The following is a 22483-nucleotide window of genomic DNA, read 5'->3' on the forward strand; positions in this document are numbered from 1 at the left end:
ACCGACTGAGAGAGAGAGAGAGCGACACACCGACTGAGAGAGAGAGACGACACACCGACTGAGAGAGAGAGAGAGCTACACACCGACTGAGAGAGAGAGACGACACACCGACTGAGAGAGAGAGAGCGACACACCGACTGAGAGAGAGAGTGACACACCGACTGAGAGAGAGAGAGAGAGCGACACACCGACTGAGAGAGAGAGAGAGAGAGAGAGCGACACACCGACTGAGAGAGAGAGAGAGAGAGCGACACACCGACTGAGAGAGAGAGAGAGCGACACACCAACTGAGAGAGAGAGTGACACACCGACTGAGAGAGAGAGTGACACACCGACTGAGAGAGAGCTACACACCGACTGAGAGAGAGAGTGACACACCGACTGAGAGAGAGAGTGACACACCGACTGAGAGAGAGAGAGTGACACACCGACTGAGAGAGAGAGAGCGACACACCGACTGAGAGAGACGACACACCGACTGAGAGACGACACACCGACTGAGAGAGAGAGAGCGACACACCGACTGAGAGAGAGAGAGCGACACACCGACAGAGAGAGAGAGAGAGCGACACACCGACTGAGAGAGAGAGAGCGACACACCGACTGAGAGAGAGAGAGCGACACACCGACTGAGAGAGAGAGAGTGACACACCGACTGAGAGAGAGACGACACACCGACTGAGAGAGAGAGAGTGACACACCGACTGAGAGAGAGAGACGACACACCGACTGAGAGAGAGCGACACACCGACTGAGAGAGAGAGAGTGACACACCGACTGAGAGAGAGAGAGAGCGACACACCGACTGAGAGAGAGAGCGACACACCGACTGAGAGAGAGAGAGCGACACACCGACAGAGAGAGAGAGAGCTACACACCGACTGAGAGAGAGAGAGCGACACACCGACTGAGAGAGAGAGAGCTACACACCGACTGAGAGAGAGAGAGAGCGACACACCGACTGAGAGAGAGAGAGAGCGACACACCGACTGAGAGAGAGAGAGCGACACACCGACTGAGAGAGAGAGAGAGAGCGACACACCGACTGAGAGAGAGAGCGATACACCGACTGAGAGAGAGAGAGAGCGACACACCGACTGAGAGAGAGAGAGCGACACACCGACTGAGAGAGAGAGAGCGACACACCGACAGAGAGAGAGAGAGCTACACACCGACTGAGAGAGAGAGAGCGACACACCGACTGAGAGAGAGAGAGCTACACACCGACTGAGAGAGGGAGAGCGACACACCGACTGAGAGAGAGAGAGAGCGACACACCGACTGAGAGAGAGAGAGCGACACACCGACTGAGAGAGAGAGAGAGCTACACACCGACTGAGAGAGAGAGAGAGCTACACACCGACTGAGAGAGAGAGAGAGCGACACACCGACTGAGAGAGAGAGCTACACACCGACTGAGAGAGAGAGAGCGACACACCGACTGAGAGAGAGAGACGACACACCGACTGAGAGAGAGAGAGAGCTACACACCGACTGAGAGAGAGAGAGCTACACACCGACTGAGAGAGAGAGACGACACACCGACTGAGAGAGAGAGAGAGCTACACACCGACTGAGAGAGAGAGACGACACACCGACTGAGAGAGAGAGAGAGCTACACACCGACTGAGAGAGAGAGAGAGCGACACACCATCTGAGAGAGAGAGAGGGACACACCGACAGAGAGAGAGAGAGAGCTACACACCGACTGAGAGAGAGAGAGAGAGAGCTACACACCGACTGAGAGAGAGAGAGAGCGACACACCATCTGAGAGAGAGAGAGCGACACACCGACAGAGAGGGAGAGAGCGACACACCATCTGAGAGAGAGAGAGCGACACACCGACTGAGAGAGAGAGAGAGAGCGACACACCATGTGAGAGAGAGAGAGCGACACACCGACCGAGAGAGAGAGAGAGCGACACACCATGTGAGAGAGAGAGAGCGACACACCGACTGAGAGAGAGAAAGCTACACACCGACTGAGAGAGAGAGAGAGAGCGACACACCATCTGAGAGAGAGAGACGACACACCGACAGAGAGAGAGAGAGAGAGAGCGACACACCATCTGAGAGAGAGAGAGCGACACACCGACAGAGAGAGAGAGAGAGAGAGCGACACACCATGTGAGAGAGAGAGAGCGACACACCGACAGAGAGAGAGAGAGCGACACACCATCTGAGAGAGAGAGAGAGAGCGACACACCATCTGAGAGAGAGAGAGGGACACACCGACAGAGAGAGAGAGAGCTACACACCGACTGAGAGAGAGAGCTACACACTGACAGAGAGAGAGAGACACACCGACTGAGAGAGCGAGAGCGACACACCGACAGAGAGAGAGAGAGCGACACACCGACAGAGAGAGAGAGCGACACACCGACTGAGAGAGAGAGAGCGACACACCGACAGAGAGAGAGAGCGACACACCGACAGAGAGAGAGAGAGCGACACACCGACTGAGAGAGAGAGAGTGACACACCGACTGAGAGAGAGAGAGCGACACACCGACTGAGAGAGAGAGCGACACACCGACAGAGAGAGAGAGAGCGACACACCGACAGAGAGAGAGAGAGCGACACACCGACAGAGAGAGAACGACACACTGACTGAGAGAGAGAGAGCGACACACCGACTGAGAGAGAGAGCTACACACCGACTGAGAGAGAGAGCGACACACCGAGTGAGAAAGAGAGCTACACACCGACTGAGAGAGAGAACGACACCATGACTGAGAGAGATAGAGCGACACACCGACTGAGAGAGAGAGCGACACACCGACAGAGAGAGAGCTACACACCGACAGAGAGAGAGAGAGCGACACACCGACTGAGAGAGAGAGAGTGACACACCGACTGAGAGAGAGAGAGTGACACACCGACTGAGAGAGAGAGAGCGACACACCGACTGAGAGAGAGAGAGCGACACACCGACAGAGAGAGAGAGAGCGACACACCGACAGAGAGAGAGAGAGCGACACACCGACAGAGAGAGAGAGAGCGACACACCGACAGAGAGAGAACGACACACTGACTGAGAGAGAGAGAGCGACACACCGACTGAGAGAGAGAGCTACACACCGACTGAGAGAGAGAGCGACACACCGAGTGAGAAAGAGAGCTACACACCGACTGAGAGACAGAACGACACCATGACTGAGAGAGATAGAGCGACACACCGACTGAGAGAGAGAGAGCGACACACCGACTGAGAGAGAGAGAGCGACACACCGACTGAGAGAGAGAGAGAGAGAGAGAGAGCTACACACCGACTGAGAGAGAGAACGACACACCGACTGAGAGAGAGAGAGAGAGAGAGAGCTACACACCGACTGAGAGAGAGAACGACACACCGACTGAGAGAGAGAGCCACACACCGACTGAGAGAGAGAGAGCGACACACCGACTGAGAGAGAGAGAGAGCCACACACCGATAGAGAGAGAGAACGACACACCGACTGAGAGAGAGAGCTACACACCGACTGAGAGAGAGAGCTACACACTGACAGAGAGAGCTACACACCAATTGAGAGAGTGAGCTTCCCACCGACAAAGAGAGAGCTACAAACTGACTGAGAGAGAAAGCTACACACTGACTACATAAGAAACATAAGAAATAGGAGCCAGAGTAGGCCATACAGCGCCTCAAGCCTGCTCCACCATTCAATAAGATCATGACTGAACTTCAACCTCAACTCCACTTTCCAGCCCGATCCCCATATCTCTTAATTCCCCTAGAGTCCAAAAATTCAACTATCTCAGCCTTGAATATACTCAATGACTCAGCATCCATAGCCCTCTGGGGTAGAGAATTCTAAAGATTCACAACCCTCTGATTGAAGAAATTCCTCCTCTCCTCAGTCTTAAATGGCCGACCGCTTATCCTGAGACTATGCTCTGAGACTCTCCAGCCAGGGGAAACAATCTCTCAGCATCTACCCAGTCAAACCCCTCAGAATATTACATGTTTCAATTAGATCACATCTCATTCTTATAAACTCAGGAGAGTATAGGCCCATTCTATTAAATCTCTCATCCCAGGAATCAACCTAGTGATGCCATTTGCCTTCCTAATTTCTTGCTGTACCTGCATGCTAACTTTTTGTTTCTTGTATGAGAACACCCAAATCTCTCTGAACACCAACATTTAATAGTTTCTCATCATTTAAAAAATATTCTGTTTTTCTATTTTTCCTACCGAAGTGAATAACCTCACATTTCCCCACATTATACTCCATCTGCCACCTTCTTGCCCACACACTTAACCAGTCTATATCCCTTTGCAGACTCTTTGTGTCCTCCTCACAGCTTACTTTCCCATCTGGCTTTGTATCGTCAGCAAACTTGGATACATTACACTCGGTCCCTTCATCTAGGTCATTAATATAGATTGTAAATAGCTGAGGCCCAAGCATCGATCCCTGTGACACCCCACTAATTACAGCCTGCCAACCTGAAAATGACCCATTTATTCCTACTCTCTGTTTTATGTCTGTTACCCAATCTCTATCCGTGCTAATATATTACCCCCAACCCCATAAGCCCTGAGAGAGTAGATAGTTTCTTATGTTTCTTATGACAGAGATTTTCATAACATAGTAACTAAAAATAATGATGTGGACCTGCCTGGACTCACATACCATCGAGGGGGAGGGTGGGAGGGGAAAATCGACACTGTAAGTCAAAAAGGACTTGTCAACAGACCTCCTGATAGTAATGATGTCGTGGGGGATATAGAAATCCGGAGATCAGTGAAGCATGCAGCAAAAACAATGTGGCTATAATGGAAGATTTTAATTTTCAAATAGATTGCGAGAAGCAGATCAGCTCAAGTTGTAAAGGCAATACATTTCTAGAATGTATTTTGGACAGTTTTCTAGAACATTTTCAATTTTCACTGCCTTCAACTGGCGATAACGGACAGTAATGGCCCCTAAATGGGTTCGGACCGAACCATTAAGATTGGCGATGCGGCCAGCTCCACTTAGGCTAATATTAAATAATAGGTCGGAGAGTCTAGTTGCAGCAACTTTAATACTTTATTATAGTAGGTACAGCATGTGTCTAAAACATCTCTTTGCAGAATAAGCAGCCTGAGCAAGGTAAGACAGCTGGTGTAGTAATTAACTATATTCCTGTAGACAATAAAACCCTTAGATGGGAATTGTAATAAAGATATAGCTTCTGTCTTATCTTATATTGCTACATCATTACAGTAAACATGCGAGTCCCGATGTTACTTATATCAGGTCAGCTCGTTAAATAGAACCTTAAACACCCTGGGCCCGATTTTAGCACCCGCTCTCGGGTGCGTTCTCGGCGGGGGGGCCTCGAAAATCGCGAAATGGAGGACCCCGACCGGATCCCGCCTCGATCCCGCCCACTTCCGGGTTCCACGCTGACACGCCGGCTTGCGCGCGCAGACCCCGCAGGTGGGAATCCCGCAGGCAATTAAAGCCAGCGGGTTCCAACTTGACAGTATTTATGTAGCTATTTCAGGTCATTAAATGACCTGATTGAGCTGTTTATTTAACAGGTGTGGGATTTTACGTTGAACTGAGACTGTTTCCCATACTGGGGGAAACACTCACACTCCAAACGGACGTGTTGCAGCCAGCAGCCTGTGGCAGCTGCCAAGGTGCATTCCACAGGTGTGGGGGGAGAGCCTTCACCAACGCAGGAGGACACTCCGTAACATTGGGCAACGCCTGCCCTCCACCACCCCCCTCCAAGCAAGAAGATTCACCGGCATGGAACTGCAACCCGTGTGCGAGGACACACTTTTCTACCGTGCACAACCCCTCAGACCTACATCTGCCAGATGGGGGCTGCCTTGACATCCTCGGAGGACGAACAGCATGACCAGCCTCAGCAGCCTCGTAGTCCACGCCGTCCGCCTCAGAGACGTGCATCCCCACAACACGGTGCTGTGGCACATCCACCTGCACAGCAGGAGGGAGGGCAACCGCAGAGAGAGATGCGTCGCAGGAGGCACTACCCTCCACACAGGGTCTACAGACCGAGGCTCAGCTTCATGGACCTCTCTGAGCAGCAGTGCATACGTAGGCTCAGAGTCACTCGCCAGGTAGTCGCCGACATCTGCAGCCTCCTCAATGACGAGCTGCTCCCGGATGGACCAAGCAGCATCTTCTTACCCGTCGCCATCAAAGTCACCACTGCCCTCAACTTCTTCGCTTCCGGATCCTTCCAGGGTGCCACGGGGGACATCACCGGGGTCTGTCAGTCCTCTGCACACAAGTGCATAAGGCAGGTCACCGATGGGTTGTTCCACAGGGCCTCGAACTGCATCAACTTCGCCATGGATGAGCGCAGCCAGACGGAGAGGGCGGTTGGATTCCATGCTGTGGCTGGATTCCCACGGGTGCAGGGTGTAATCGATTGCACCCACATAGCAATACGGGCACCTCCACATGAGCCAGGGCTGTTCATCAACAGGAAGGGGTATCACTCCATGAACGCCCAGCTCATTTGTGACCACCGCCAGAGATTCTTACACGTGTGCGCCAGATACCCTGGCAGCTGCCACGATGCCTTCGTCCTCAGGGAGTCCACCGTCCCGCCCCTCTTCCACGCACCCAACGCCGGCAACGGCTGGCTCCTCGGTGACAAGGGGTATCCCCTGCACACGTGGCTTATGACACCTCTGAGGAACCCCATCACCGAGCCGCAGCGTCGGTATAATAACAGCCACATCGCTACCAGGTCTACAATTGAGCAGGCTATAGGGCTGCTCAAGATGCGCTTCAGGTGCCTTGATCATTCTGGGGGAGCGCTCCAATACACGCCACTCAGAGTGGGACGAATTATAGTTGTCTGCTGTGCCCTGCACAACATGGCACAACAGAGAGGGGTGCCGCTGGAGGAGGCCCCATGCACACCCGCCACCCACATTGAGGACGTCGATGAGGAGGAGGAGGAGGAGGAGGACGAGGAGGAGTACGAGCAAGAGGAGGAGGAACGACCTATGGGCCGAACACCAGCTCACCTGCGTGCTCGTCAGGCCAGGGAGGCACTCATATGCCAACGGTTCTCCCAACATCACACTGTGTGAGGCGATCACATATCATCACGTGCACAGACGAGGGTCCATACAGGCTCCCTCCACATAAGAGTGGTGCCTGTACTCCTGCACCCACTGTATTATGACCAATGGGTGGGACCGGGTGTTCGTCGTCATGATGAGGCGCACGGAAGGGAACTATTGCACAAGACGCAGAATAATGGACAAGAGGTGGCAGGAGTGGTGATAAAAAGTGTGTTTATTCTGTATGTCCATTCAAGGACTAGAAATGAAAAGATAACAAATCGTCAGACACCCTGGTGCATTCCCTGTGTGTTCACAAAACCTTGGATTTACGTTTTCGGGACCCCCTACGTGGTGCTACCCTGTGGCTCCATCAGAGGTAGTGGCAGGTTGCTCCTGTTCGTGCCCTGACCGGGTGGATGCTTTGGGCTGACGCCCCCTGGGTTTCGGTGCCCATGAGGGCACCTCCACAGACTGCTCCTCCTGCACCTGTGCAGGGGCAGACTCGGCCACCTGGAGAGGAGGCACCATTGCGGGCACTGGTTGAGAGGGGGGTAATGGGTGAGACGTGGGGGCACCTTGAGTAGCGTCCCCACTTCCATGTCCCCGTTCACCATCTTCCCTCTCATAGCCTAGGCCCACATCACCCCTTCCACCCTGCTGGACGGCAGTTTGGATGACGTGGGTGAGACCTTGCAAGGCCACCACCAATGTATCTGTCAACCTGTTTATGGCGGCAGAATGTTGCTCACCCTGAATCCGAACAGCCGTTGTGAGGGCCTGCATGGACTCAATGTTGAGCTGTGCGTGACGCTCGAGGGAGGCTAGCCTGTCCTCCACCGCAAACATTCCCGCACCTACCCGCGACACTATCTCAGAGATGCCTTCACGTCCCTGCGACACTATCTCGGCGATACCCTCCTGCACCTGCGCCACCATTCCCCTCATGCAGGAGTTGGACTCCTCCATCCTCTGTGCGATTGTGGAGAGTGCGCGTGGCACCTCTCCCAGTACCTCAGCAATGTTCTGGTGCCCCTCGATAACTCTCCTTTTGACAGGTGGCCCCCTGGGTTCAGCATCTGGGTCCGGCTGAGCAGAGCCTGGAGAAGAGTGCTCCCACCGACCCGGACCCTCCGCGGCTGACCCTGCCACCAGGGTCTGCTCATGCTCACATGTGCACGGTGAATCACCATGTGCAATCCCAACTAATTGAGGGGGGGGACCCACCGAGGTGTGTGTATCTGCGCTGGTGGATGGTTGGCTCATATGTGACGATGCACCCTCAGAGACCGGCATGTCGTCTGAGGAATCGCCCTCAACGGACACGGCGCTCGCAGACGGCCCTGTAAGACAACAGAGGGCAATATCAGGCATGTGGCCAAATGTGGCGGTGCGGCATATGCCATGTGATGCTGAGATCATTCGCGCTCATGAGTGCTGAGTGTCAGCTTTCCCTTACCGGATGTTTCTGCAGACCCAGCCTCGCCATCCGCCACAGACAGGCAATGTACCGTGTGGCTAATCTCCAACGCCTCCACCTCGGCGTCCGTCAGAGCCACCTCGTGTGGCGGGCCCCCTCCGGTGCGTGCCCTTTCACGGGCGTTCTTGCATCTCTTCTCCTGTGATGGCAAAACACAAAAGCGTAATTGAGTGATGATTGCATTGTGAGACGCTTCAAGCATTGGTGTGGGTGGGTTGAGCGTGTGGCAGATGGATGGGAGGATGCGTGTGCCACATGGCCGTCCCATTGTATGGGGATTGGGGTGTGTGGTAGTGGTCGAGTGGGGACAGGGACGGTGGGTACGTGCAGGCACGGTGAGGATGATAGTTGAGTGGCTGTGAGGATTGTTGCGGGAGCGCAGTGCTGTCAGTGGAGATGGGGTTGTGAGGTGTTTGAGGTGATGTGGAAGACGGAGTGAGGCAGAGTGCGTTAGTGTACTCACTTTCCCGGACCTGGTGAGGTCATTGAATCTCTTGCGCCACTGTATCCAAGTTCGGGTGGTTTTGCCCCTGTTGCTGACCTCCGACGCCACCTCCTCCCATGCCTTCTTGGTGGCGGAGCCAGGGCACCTCCTTCCGTCAGTCGGGAACAGCGTCTCCCTCCTCATCCTGACCCCGTCCAGCAGCACCTGGAGGGCGTGGTCTGTGAAGCGAGGAGCAGTCTTACCCCTGGGTTGATCCATATTGTGAGACGTCTTGGTTGTGGCTGGAGGGGCTTTGGTGGACTGCCCCTTTAAATAGAGCTCCACCAACGCTCATACGTCACTGCGCATGCGCAGCCCGCCGGCGCGCAGCTGAGAAGCGGAGAACCCGTAACTGCCGGCTAATTACATCAATCATCCTGCGATCGCGCACGGGACGCACTCAATTCGCACGCCGCGTTTTTCACATGCCCGAACGACCACCCGCCGAGAACCCGCACCCCTGGTAAAGTCGGGCCCCCTAAGTGTCTAAGTCCAATCTCCAGTGTCCTAAGTCCAAGCTGCATCCACCAGGCAACAAGAGTACACCAACCTTTATACCCATCCATAACATACCTACTTTTGGTCACCATGTGCTATAAAATGGTAGAAACCGATTTTGTCTGGATCTGTTGTATAGGCAGTAGGCCTCATCCCTTTTCTCTTCAAGGTTTCTCTGTTCAGTATGTTCTCCATTATTCTTCTGAATCCACGGTAAGCTCGCTTAACTATTTTAAATTTATACACTCCAAACGTCACATGTTATAATTCCTATCTAAGGGTCTGTTGTCTACGGGAATATAGTTCATTACTACACCAGCTGTCTCTGGGATTTACTGGGTGCTTCATCCTGACAATGCTATCTAACTCCCCCAGCTGATGTGTGGTAAAGAAAAAGCAAGTAAAGCAGGGGATGGTGGCAGGGGTGTTTGAAATGATAAAGGGATTCGATAGCGTAGATACAGAGAAATTATATCCTCTGTTGGGGGAATCCAAGACAAAAAGGTACAATCAAAATTAAAGCTTGGCCATTAGGAGTGAAATCAGGAAGCACTTTTTCACAGAAAGCGTAGTGGATGCTGGGTCAATTGAAATTTTCATGACTGAGATCGATAGATCTTTGTTTGGATATCAAGGGATATGGAACAAAGGTGGGTAAATAGAGTTGAGGTACAGATTAGCCATGATCTAATTGAATGGCAGAATGGCTCGAGGGGCTGAATGGAGTTCCTCCATTCCTGAACAAACTCCAACTCATTCAACATTCCACCACCATTAATCCATCATCTCTGTCCTGGTCAACCTTATTGGCTCCCTATCCTCCAATGCATTGCATTCAAAATCTTTGTCCTAGTTTAAAATGCACTTCAAGTCCTCACCCCACCCTACTTCAGTGACACCCACTAGCACTATATTCAAGCTACTTCCATTGTCCTCTGACCCCTGCCTCCATGCATCTCCCCTGCAACCCCCCCTCCCCCTGCCAGTTGCACTATCTGTGGCGGAATCTTCTGCTGTCTTATCATTGCTCTCTGGAATTCCCTCCTTAAACCCCTTCGCCTTGTTACTTTTCTCCTTACCTCCTATCTTTTAGATAATGCTTTGAGAGACTGAAATACAATAAAGTAATAGAGATTCTTCAATGACCATTCCTTTCAAGCGTGAATTCCTACTGGTAACACATTGAATTTGTCCAAATTGTTCCTTGCTAAGGTCCAGATATGTGACACATCAGTGTAACTCACATTACATCACACTGGTTCTTTGCCCCTCCCAGGAGATTGTTGTGTGACTGCAGGAGGGGCGGGAGTGATGGTGTGTGTGGGTTGCACCATGTTTGGATGGAACAGGCTCAATGAACCTTTTCCTGTCTTTTTTTGTATGTTTGTATGTTCATAAGTAGCACTGAGTCTTGCAAATCTGCCTTCTGTTGGCCTTGAACCTCTGGTACCATGATCTCCTACCATTTATGCTCCTTCTTCTTCAAAATATTTAGCATTAACCGACTTGAAGTGACACCAACACTGCAGGGTTCATCAAAAGACCTCTCTTTTAGTCTTTGTCTCCTGTTCTGCTCAATACTGGGAGTCTGTTGATTCGAGTTGAAGGATTCTGGGCTTGATGATATGGGCTTTGTTGCTTGCTCTTAAGGGAGATTAAGTAAGGGCTATGGAGCGAGAACAGGCAGGGTGCGCTCGCCCGGGAGCTGTGAGATGGAAAAGGGAATGGACTTGAAACCCTTAATTAAAATGGTATCAACTTGTTAAAAGAGCTTAATGGGTTAAGACACAGACAGCCAAGAAAGAAGAGTTCATGTGCAGCCTATGCAATCAAAACTGAATTATAAGTAGACTAATTTGAGATCGACAACCTACTGTGGAACAGGTTGGTTGCAATGAAACACCAATCAAGCAAGGGCCTCTGGATGTAATTGCTAGCTTGACCGAAACTAGAGAGAATGCTGGACTCATTTACAGCTTCAGCTGCAGAATGGTAGCTTTAATTGAAAGAACTCAATATGATCTGGGACTGAAGTAAATTCTGAGTAAATCTGCATATTCCACACTAATTGCTGCTAATAAGTACTTAACAACAAAACTGGCATTGATATCGCACCTTCAATGTAGAAAACATCACAAGAAGCGTAAGGGAAAAATGAACATCGAACCAAAGATGGAAATATTAGGTGGGGTGACCAAAAGCTTGATCAAAGAGATAGGTTTTAAAAAGGGGCTAAAAGTAAGAGAGGGGGGTGATGTATGGGATTTGGAGAGGGAATACGAGAGCATGGGGCCCAAGCAGCTGAAGGCCAGCCACCAATCGTAAGGCGAAAAGTGGAAGTTGCACAAGACGCTGCAGTCAGAGGAATGGAGTTGGAGGGGAGGTGGGTATAATGTTGGAGGAGGTTACAGAGGAAGAGGAAATGAGTGGTTAGGATTTGAGTGGGGAGAACATCCAGGGAGCAGTGTGGTTATGTTACTGGACTAGTATTCCAGAGGCCTGGATTAATAATCCGGAGTCATGAGTTCAAATGCTGCCAAGGCAGCTGGGGAATTTAAATTCAATTAATTAAATAAAATCTGGAATTTAAAAAAACTAGTATCAGTAATGGTGGCCATGAAACTACCGGATTGTCGTAAAAGCCCATCTGGTTCACTAATGTCCTTTAGGGAAGGAAACCTGCCGTCCTTACCCAATCTGGCCTATATGTGACTCCAGACCCACAGCAAAGTGGTTGATTCTTAATTGCCCTCTGAAATGGTCCAGCAAGCCACTCAGTTGTAAAATCTCGCTAAAAAAAGTCATAATAAGAATATAACCGGAAGGACCACCCGGCATCGCACCACAAGGCACCGGACACGACTATGGCAAACCAAGCCCAGTCGACCCTGCAAAGTCCTCCTCACGAACATCTGGGGACTTGTGCCAAAATTTGGAGAGCTGTCCCACAGACTAGTCAAGTAACAGCCTGGCATAGCCTTACTCACAGAATCATACCTTTCAGCCAATGTCCCAGACTCTTCCATCACTATCCCTGGGTATGTCCTGTCCCACCGGCAGGACAGAGCCACCAGAGATGGTGGTACAGTGGTATACAGTCAAGAGGGTGTGGCTCTGGGAGGCCTCAACATTGACTCCGGACCCCATGAAATCTCATGGCATCAGGTCAAACATGAGCAAGGAAACCTCCTGCTGATTACCACCTACCGTCCTCCCTCAGCTGATGAATCAGTCCTCCTCCATGTTGAGCACCACTCTCACGGGATCCAAGGTGAGGTAGCCAATTGGATACAAAATTGGCTTGACGACAGAAGACAAAGGGTGGTTGTAGAGGGTTGTTTTTCAAACTGGAGGCCTGTGTCCAGCGATGTGCCTCAGGGATCGGTGCTGGGTCCGCTGTTATTTGTTATTTATATTAATGATTTGGATGAGAATTTAGGAGGCATGGTTAGTAAGTTTGCAGATGACACCAAGATTGGTGGCATTGTGGACAGTGAAGAAGGTTATCTAGGATTGCAACGGGATCTTGATAAATTGGGCCAGTGGGCCGATGAATGGCAGATGGAGTTTAATTTAGATATATGTGAGGTGATGCATTTTGGTAGATCGAATCGGGCCAGGACCTACTCCGTTAATGGTAGGGCGTTGGGGAGAGTTATAGAACAAAGAGATCTGGGAGTACAGATTCATAGCTCCTTGAAAGTGGAGTCACAGGTGGATAGGGTGGTGAAGAAGGCATTCAGCATGCTTGGTTTCATTGGTCAGAACATTGAATACAGGAGTTGGGATGTCTTGTTGAAGTTGTACAAGACATTAGTAAGGCCACACTTGGAGTACTGTGTACAGTTCTGGTCACCCTATTATAGAAAGGATATTATTAAACTAGAAAAAGAGTGCAGAAAAGATTTACTAGGATGCTACTGGGACTTGATGGTTTGACTTATAGGAAGAGGTTGGATAGACTGGGACTTTTTTTCCCTGGAGAGTAGGAGGTTTCGGGGTGATCTTATAGAAGTCTATAAAATAATGAGGGGCATAGATAAGGTAGATAGTCAAAATCTTTTCCCAAAGATAGGGGAGTCTATAACGAGGGGGCATAGATTTAAGGTGAGAGGGGAGAGATACATCTTCAGCCAGAAGTGCCGAGTAGATGATCCATCTCGGCCTCCTCCCGATATCCCCACCATCACTGAAGCCAGTCTTCAGCCAATTCGATTCACTCCACGTGGTATCAAGAAACGGCTAAGTGCACAGGATACAGCAAAGGCTATGGGCCCCAACAGCATCCCGGCTGTAGTGCTGAAGGCTTGTGCTCCAGAACTAGCTGTGCCTCTAGCCAAACTGTTCCAGTACAGCTACAACACTGGCATCTACCCGACAATGTGGAAAATTGCCCAGGTATATCCTGTCCACAAAAAGCAGGACAAATCCAATCCGGCCAATTACCGCCCCATCAGTCTACTCTCAATCATCAGCAAAGTGATGGAAGGTGTCGTCGACAGTGCTATCAAGCGGCACTTACTCACCAATAAGCTGTTCACCGTTGCTCAGTTTGGGTTCTGCCAGGACCACTCAGCTCCAGACCTCATTACAGCCTTGGTCCAAACATGGACAAAAGAGCTGAATTCCAGAGGTGAGGTGAGAGTGACTGCCCTTGACATCAAGGCAGCATTTGACCAAGTGTGGCACCAAGGAGACCTAATAAAATTGAAGTCAATGGGAATCAGGGGGAAAACTCTCCAGTGGCTGGAGTCATACTTAGCACAAAGGAAGATGGAGGCTAATCATCTCAGCCCCAGGACATTGCTGCAGGAGTTCCTCAGGGCAGTGTCCTAGGCCCAACCCATCTTCAGCTGCCTCACCAATGACCTTCCCTCCATCATAAGGTCGGAAATGTGGATGTTCGCTGATGATTGCACTGTGTTCAGTTCCATTCGCAACCCCTCAGATAATGAAGCAGTCCGAGCCCGCATGTAGCAAGACCTGGACAACATCCAGGCTTGGGCTGATAAGTGGCAAGTAGCATTCGCGCCAGACAAGTGCCAGGCAATGACCATCTCCAACAAGATAGAGTCTAACCACCTCCCCATGACATTCAACGGCATTACCATCGCTGAATCCCCCACCATCAACATCCTGGGGGTCACCATTGACCAGAAACTTAACTGGACCAGCCACATAAATACTGTGGCTACAAGAGCAGGTCAGAGGCTGGGTATTCTGCAGTGAGTGACTCACCTCCTGCCTCTCCAAAGCCTTTCCACCATCTACACGACACAAGTCAGGAGTGTGATGGAATACTCTCCAATTGCTTGGATGAGTGCAGCTCCAACAACACTCATGAAGCTCGACACCATCCAGGACAAAGCAGCTTGCTTGATTGGCACCGCATCCAACACCCTAAACATTCACTCCCTTCACCACCGGCGCACTGTGGCTGCAGTGTGTACCATCCACAGGATGCACTGCAACAACTCGCCAAGGCTTCTTCGACAGGACCTCCCAAACCCGCGACCTCTACCACCTAGAAGGACAAGGGCAGCAGGCACATGGGAACAACACCACCTGCACGTTCCCCTCCAAGTCACACACCATCCCGACTTGGAAATATATCGCCGTTCCTTCATCGTCGCTGGTTCAAAATCCTGGAACTCCCTTCCGAACAGCACTGTGGGAGAACCTTCACCACACGGACTGCAATGGTTCAAGAAGGCGGCTCACCACCACCTTCTCAAGGGCAATTAGGGATGGGCAATAAATGCCGGCCTCCCCAGCGACGCCCACGTCCCATGAACGAATAAAAAAAAGAAAGTAGATCTCATGGATGAGATGAGTTTGGTGAAGGCAGGGAAAGATGGGAAGAAACTGCAGAAAAATGAGCTCACGGCTATGATATGTGGAGAATTGGGGAGGCTAGAGGTAGTGGACAAGGGGAAGGGGAGGGCACAGCAGAAGAAGCTGCATCAATGGTTTCAATCTCAGAGAGAAAGATATCCATGGGCTCCTTGCACTCAGATAAGGATTTCCGCGGCAGTAGGGGTTAGGTAAGGGTGGAGACAGATGACATTGCAGAGATGGAAGTGAACAGTCTTGATGATGGCTACGATATGGGTTTGAAGCTCAGCTCAGGTTAGAAAAAGACAATGAGGCTATGCATTGTCTGATTCAGCCTGAGCAAGCAGGTGGGAAAGGGGGATCGAGTTGGGGGGCAACATTTTTTGACAAGACTCAAATGAGAAATCTTTGGCTTTGCTGATGTTCAGTGGCAGAAAGTTCAGGCTCATCTATCACTTGATGTTGGACAAGCAATTTGACAATACTGTGGCAAAGAACATGTATTACTATAGCAACTTATCATATCCTCGGGTAGCTGTGGATTCACGGGTGGTGCTGGTGTAGTAGTAGAGCTGGGCATCGTCAACATGGGTGGAAGCTGACCCCATGCCTACAGATACTGGGCCAGAAATCCCTTGAGTTGCAATCCCAGCGGTTACATCGAGATTGTGGCTGCTGAGGGTGTCTCATTCGCATGGGCCAGGCAGGCACAAGCACCACTACAGGCGCATCTCCATCTCTTATCTTCTTATGCCTGCTGGAAACTCCAGCGCTTACCCACCTGTGGGGGCTGTGTTTGCCCAGACCCTCCTTAGCCCGGCCATGTTCCTACTGCCCCTTTGAAAAAGGGGGCCAGTCTGTGACATATTTTTAAGAAAATACTTTTATCTCTTCCGGGGTCCATAGCCCGGACCTCACTGATTGGGCCCACATATGCCCTTGTTGAGGCCATTATGCTTCCACTCACATGGCATACCCCCTGCCACTACTACTCTGTGCCCTGACTGAGGCTCAAGAACAGGAGTCCCAGTCCTTGGCTCTCCATTAGCATTCATTTGCTTTGTAAGGGGTCCCCCTCCTTGCAAGGCAGCTCGGAAGCTCTTGGAATCTATGGAGACTCAGCACAACCCAATGTCCACTGTTTTCCTGTGGGTTCCGCTGGGTCTCCCAACAGAGTTACGGCAGGAGATTGGTGGGACCCCCCAAGGAATTTTACGGCCAATGCCGCTGAGGTGTGACATTCAAAGGAGAAAACCAAGGATGGAACATTTGGTCTTCCTGAAGTAACTATGCAGAATGGGGGAAAAGCAATTGCTAGGAATGTGCTAGCTACACTGTGTCAGGTGGGAATAGAACCAGGAGAGAATGGTTTCATGGAGGTGGACCACAGAAAAGTCTCTGATTTGCACACTCCAAAGTTTTATTGATGCAACTGTGCTTATTTTATAGCGCTAATTGTACACATTGTCCTAATGAAATTACACTAGGTCTTATTTTTTCACACTTTGATTGAGAACATGAGGTCCATTTACGATGTAATATAAAACATAGGCTTCAAATAACTTGGAATTTATTGATTACAGATCCCTCACCAAAGTCTGCAAAGACCAACAATAAATGAGCATCTTCTTAATTGCCATTTTACAATATTTACAATTCTTTACACTTCATTATTAAACATCAAAATCAAATTGTTCAATACCCGAGTATAATCATATAATCACCTATCATTTCATTTGTTTGGGCATCACAATCCCAATGCATCCAATGCACTCGGGACTCCTCTGTCCCTCACTCTATTGAGTTGGTCCTGCTCACTCCATAAAACCATAGAACCATTGAAGTTTACATGACAGAAGGAGGCCATTTGACACATTTTATCTAAGCCAGCTTTTTGCGAGAACAATTGATATCTAATCCTAAAGCGTGGTTTCTCTCCATAGCCCTGTATCACCTTCTACGTCAAATATTTATCCAATTTTCACTTCAAAGAAGTGCCTCAACCATTTCCTGTGACAAAGCATTCCATGCTCCCATAACTCTGTCAGGAAATTTGTTCTAACCTCTCTCCTCACTCCCTTCATGACAATTTTAAATTGACAACCCCTGGTCATTGGCTCCCCAATCAGAAGAAATGAGGGCTGAAAATCCTTGTTTGGGGATGCATCCTGGTGTAATGTGCCCACTTACACCACTGAGCTTGCCAAAGTTCACAGGGTTGGGGGACTCCCCTTAATTATCATCTCACTGATGGGCACCCACGCCACTGGGAGCACGTATAGGGTGCCCGCTCGCTGAAGAGCCTGCAAATTGTAGCCAAAAAGTAACGGGAAGGGGGGAGGTGTCAGAGCCTTGATCCCAGAAACAGAAGGCCCCCCAGTGACCCCATTTATAAGGGGCTGCATTTGATTAAAAAATAAAATTGAGTTTCTCTTCGAGAATCCAGAACACGATCTCAACCATGAACCCCAGGTGGGCCCCAAGTTCAAGGTTGTTGGCAAAGTATGCCTGGTCTCACTGGGTGTATCTCTGGTTACCCAATGCCAAGTCCCTCAACATAGGGGAGCCCCTGCCCGCAGTCCCAAAACAACTTAAGCCTATGGTCTTGTTTGAGGTCTCTCTCTCTCCAAAAGACCATCACAGCATCCCAGATGTAAGGCCGAGACCTGGCATACCTGGGCCCTGACCCAATTTGCAGCCTTTCTCACAGCCCTCTCTGTGTCAGTGAAAATAGTCTGAGCATCTCAACCCTCTCCTCACAACTTCAGTTTACCATCCCTGGCATCATCCAGACTCTCCACAACTATCACCACAATAAAATCATTTTTAAAACATGCTTCAGTAAATAAAAAGAAAACTTGAACTATATTTTAAAGCTGATTCACAAACTAGTAAAGTTTGTCGCCTACAGTTTATCATATCATATATTTATTTACATGCATCAGCATGCAGTTTCACAATGCCTTTCATGTGAAGCTGCAGAAGTTTGTAGAATTCATTAGACATCGAGTGAACTTTATTTGGCAGCACATTGTCATAGTAATGATGGAAGAACTGGTTTCCGTGCACACCTTTGGTGAAGGGCCAGAATCCATACACCCACACTTCCTCACAACTCTCCAATGCTGCGCTTAACATTATGAAACCAGTAGAGAGACGAAGCTCGCGAATGCCTTCGTTCTTCCAGAACTTAGCGATAGTTTTCATGTATGATGGATTTAAAAATATTGCCTGCTGTTTTGTTCCAAAATCTTGCAGAGTGTAGGAAACTTTAAATGAAGGTGAAGTATTTACTGAATAAGAAAAGGCAGGCAGCAGAATAAATGCATCTTCATAGGCAGACATATAGTCCACAAAAGGTTTTCTTCTTAAATTCAGACTTTGATACCTGTAAAATAAACAATTTTGTTTATATTTAGGCCCTGAAATTCAGGGATTCCCTCGGTTTCCCAGTGTATCTCTAGCGGGAGGCCAACGGAATCCCTACGGAAATGGTGGAGACTGGTTATTTTGGGTCTCCATCATTTTTGAGAGTTTCCAAGCAGCCTTGTAAGCAATTGAACTTCCATCTGGCCATTACAAGGCAAATGATAAGTCGGGGCGAGGCCGGGTCATTGGCCGGGCGGGGCCATGGGTGGGGCCGGGTCATGGGCGGGGTCGAGGGTGAGGTCGTGGGCGGGGTTGGAAGGGGCCGGCTAAGGAAGGAACAGTGCTTGGCTCACTCAGGGAACTTTTGATGGTGAGGGTATTAAAACCATGGACCTCAGGTTGAAAACCAAAATCTGACTACTGGACCACGTAAGCCTGCCAAGCATCGCAGAGGTAGAATGGCTGCTTTGGCAAGGTACTAGAGGGCAATTAGCACCTTTACAACTAAAACCCAGCAAGAAGTTAATGGGCTGCATTTTCCTCTGCGATCCCACATGAAATCCGATGGGATAATGAAGGAAGATGGGGAAAAGCTGGGTGGAGGGGCCTATCGCTACCTCCCTACCCTGACTCCATTTCTCTTCCCCTGTGCTCCCCAATACTGATGCCAGACACTTCTTCTCCTCCCACCACATGTAGGTGTCGGCAGGGAGGCAGGGTCCAGGTTCCAGGCCTATTTCCCTCCTGTCCGCCCCTCTTACTGCCGCTCCCCGAGAGTGCCTGTTGAAAAGTGGTGGTAGGTTAGGGGTAGCAGCGGTAAGGCCTTAAATTTTGTAAATGGAGAGGGAGGGCCAAATAAAGACCGCCTCTCCCTCCAATGTGGTCACCATTCACTAACCTTCCTAAGCCTCATCCCTCTGCCCTAGCAGTCCCTTTCCACCTCTTCAAATGCTGCTGCAGCAGTCCCCCTGTACCATGCCTAATTCTCCTCTTCAGCTCTGGCAGCCTTCCTCTTGGAGGTAGGAATCCTGCAGGAGCCCGTCCTGCATGCCAAACGAGCCACAAACCAAGTAAATAAATCCGGATTAGAAGGGCAGGTAGAAGACCTGTCCACCGCTACTCGATCCCAAAGAGGAAAATCCCACCCGATACCTTCAGGAGCCAAACGGTGAAGGGAAAATTGGACAAGGAAAATTGCTGAAAATGAAGAGATATATTAGCAGCAAAGCATACCTTATACTCACTTCTTCTCACACAGACCTCCTTTTCTCCTATTCTCTCTTCTTCCCATTTTCTCTCTCTCTCTTGTATTTTTAGTTTTGTTAATAAATACAAATAGATAATCACCTCTTAATAATGATACTTGGATTGGCTGTCACGATATCTGTTTTAGTTCCCACATCATCCTTATAATCCTTGATAGGGGGAAGATTACACCTACAAATAAATATGTAAAAAATTGCATTGTCTTTTTAAACTAATAATGCATAATATAAATATATCACGACTGTGACAGTGCAGTACATGAACAGAACAAATTCGAAAACACACCTTGTTCATCAGACCAGTAATGATAAGTCATGAAGTAGATTAGTATTAAAATTATTCTCCAATAAATTAATGTTGTTAGAGAATGAAATCATCATTCACATCACCACATCATTTTAATCCTTAGATTGTCAGTAGGTCCAGGCAAATTCTAATCTTTGGTTGGTCTTTTCCAGCCTGTAGTGTCATTTCCAAGGGACCAATGGTTCCAGAGCAGCCCTCAGCCCTGGTTGGTCACGCCCCCTCCCACCTCCTTTACAGTGGGCCAGAAATGTTCCCCATTATTGATGTCAATAGAGCTGGAGGGCAGACTCGACACAAGCGGCTCCATGGAGGTGATGAAATTACATTTTGTTAAGAAACATCAAAAAATTTTCTGGTAAAACTATTATTTTGTTCTTTCATGTTGAACAAAAACTACTTCCTCTACACTTTCCTTCCCATCAATGATTTATAATAAATTGTCAGCCATTGCTTTCATTTTTGCATGTATTTTGTCCTCTTTTAAGTATTGTTCTTTCCTTATCACATGTATATTCTCTCAAGTATATATTCCTTTCAGATTACTATTCTTCCAAAGACGTGTTCCCTTAATATCTTGATTTAACAAATTATTCTATTGATTCACCAGCATCTCTAACTCTGTTTCACACATTCTTGAGCACAACGTCTTAGGGTAAATTTTGCAAGGCCGTATGCCACCAGTAGACCTTGCACCCTTTCTGATGAATATCAGAAGATCATAGGTGCATTGCACGCCAGTGGTGCAAAATTTAAACTTTCATATTGCATTTATGTGTTAATCTGCTTGCAGTGTTTCTGCAATGTTTTGCAGCCAGGTGCAGCACCTAGCTGGTCTATAGTTACCTGGTTTATTCATTTCTCCCTTTTTGAACAGTGGTGTTTCATTAGCAGCCCTTCAGTCCTCTGGAACAACTTGCATATTTAAGGATGTTTGACAGATTATAGGCAGAGCCTATTTCCTCTCTGACTTCCCTTAGTATTCAAAATGGATGCCATTAGGGCCTGGTGCCTTTTCCACTTGAAGTTCTAGCAATGTTTGTAATAATACTTCCTTATCTATTGTTATCCTATCTAATTGCTCCACCTCTTCCTCTTCTACCTTTTCATTACTATTACCACATGCTTCTGTGAAAAGCAAGGCAAAGTACTCATTTAGTAGCTCTGTCATTCCTTCATTCTCCACAAGAAGAGTTACTTCTCCATTTTCAATTGGCCCTACCTTTTCTTTAACTATTCTTTAACTTTTTATGTGTTCAGAAAATCCTTTACTATTTTTTCTTTTTTATTACCTGTCAATCTTTCTTCATACGTTCTCTTAGCCTTTCTAATCATTTTGTTTGCTTCCCCTCGATAGTTTTTTTAAATTGGATTGATTTTATTTTGAATTATTGGCTCTAGATTTGTCACATGCCCCTTTTTAAAGTCTCATTTTAATTTCTCTACCCATTCAAGAAACTCCCACTTCTGCTGTACAACCTTTACCTCTTGTCTGGATATGTCTAATCTGTACCCTAATCATCTCCTGTATGAACAGTGCTTATGCACTGTCTTATTTGCAAAATTTTCTTTCCAATTTATCTGGACTAATACTCTTTTCATCTCAATGCAATTGGCTTTTTCAAGTACCTAGAGGAGTACAAAAAGTGCAGGGGGATACTTAAAAAGGAAATTAGGAGATCAAGGAGGGGCCATGAAATAACACTGGCGAGCAAAATAAAGGAAAATCCTAAGATGTTTTATAAGTATATTAAGGGTAAGAGGATGACTAGGGAAAAAATAGGGCCCATTAGGGACAAAAATGGCAATGTGTGTGTGGAGCCGGCAGATGTAGGAGGGGTTCTAAATGAATTTTTTGCATCTGTTTTCACTATGGAGAAGGACAATGTAGACATAGAAATACGGCAGGGGGACTGTGATATACTCGAACATATTAACATCGAGCGGGAGGAGGTATTGGCGGTTTTAGCAGGCCTAAAAATGGATAAATCCCCAGGCCCGGACGAAATGTATCCCAGGCTACTGTGTGAGGCAAAGGAGGAGATTGCGGGGGCTCTGACACATATATTCAGAACCTCTCTGGCCACAGGGGATGTGCCAGAGGACTGGAGAACTGCTAATGTAATACCATTATTCAAGAAGGGGAGTAGGGAAAAACCGGGGAACTACAGGCCAGTGAGCCTAACATCAGTGGTAGGAAAATT

The 22483-nt window shown here is 48.7% G+C and overlaps 1 protein-coding gene across 1 annotated transcript in view; it reads right to left on the reverse strand.

Moving 5' to 3' along the window:
• Window positions 1–7279: 7279 nt before the first annotated feature.
• Window positions 7280–22483, reverse strand: part of LOC137332380 (alpha-N-acetylneuraminide alpha-2,8-sialyltransferase-like) — a 37488-nt gene continuing 22284 nt past the window's right edge. Inside the window, exons 5-8 of the mRNA XM_067996161.1 lie at window positions 20058–20147; window positions 18278–18729; window positions 8988–9187; window positions 7280–7303 (exon numbers count right to left, since the gene is read on the reverse strand). Of these exons, the coding sequence (XP_067852262.1) occupies window positions 7280–7303; window positions 8988–9187; window positions 18278–18729; window positions 20058–20147 (766 nt within the window). The remainder of the gene's footprint in view (window positions 7304–8987; window positions 9188–18277; window positions 18730–20057; window positions 20148–22483) is intronic.

Source organism: Heptranchias perlo, chromosome 2 (assembly GCF_035084215.1).
Source record: "Heptranchias perlo isolate sHepPer1 chromosome 2, sHepPer1.hap1, whole genome shotgun sequence".
Classification (NCBI taxonomy): domain Eukaryota; kingdom Metazoa; phylum Chordata; class Chondrichthyes; order Hexanchiformes; family Hexanchidae; genus Heptranchias; species Heptranchias perlo.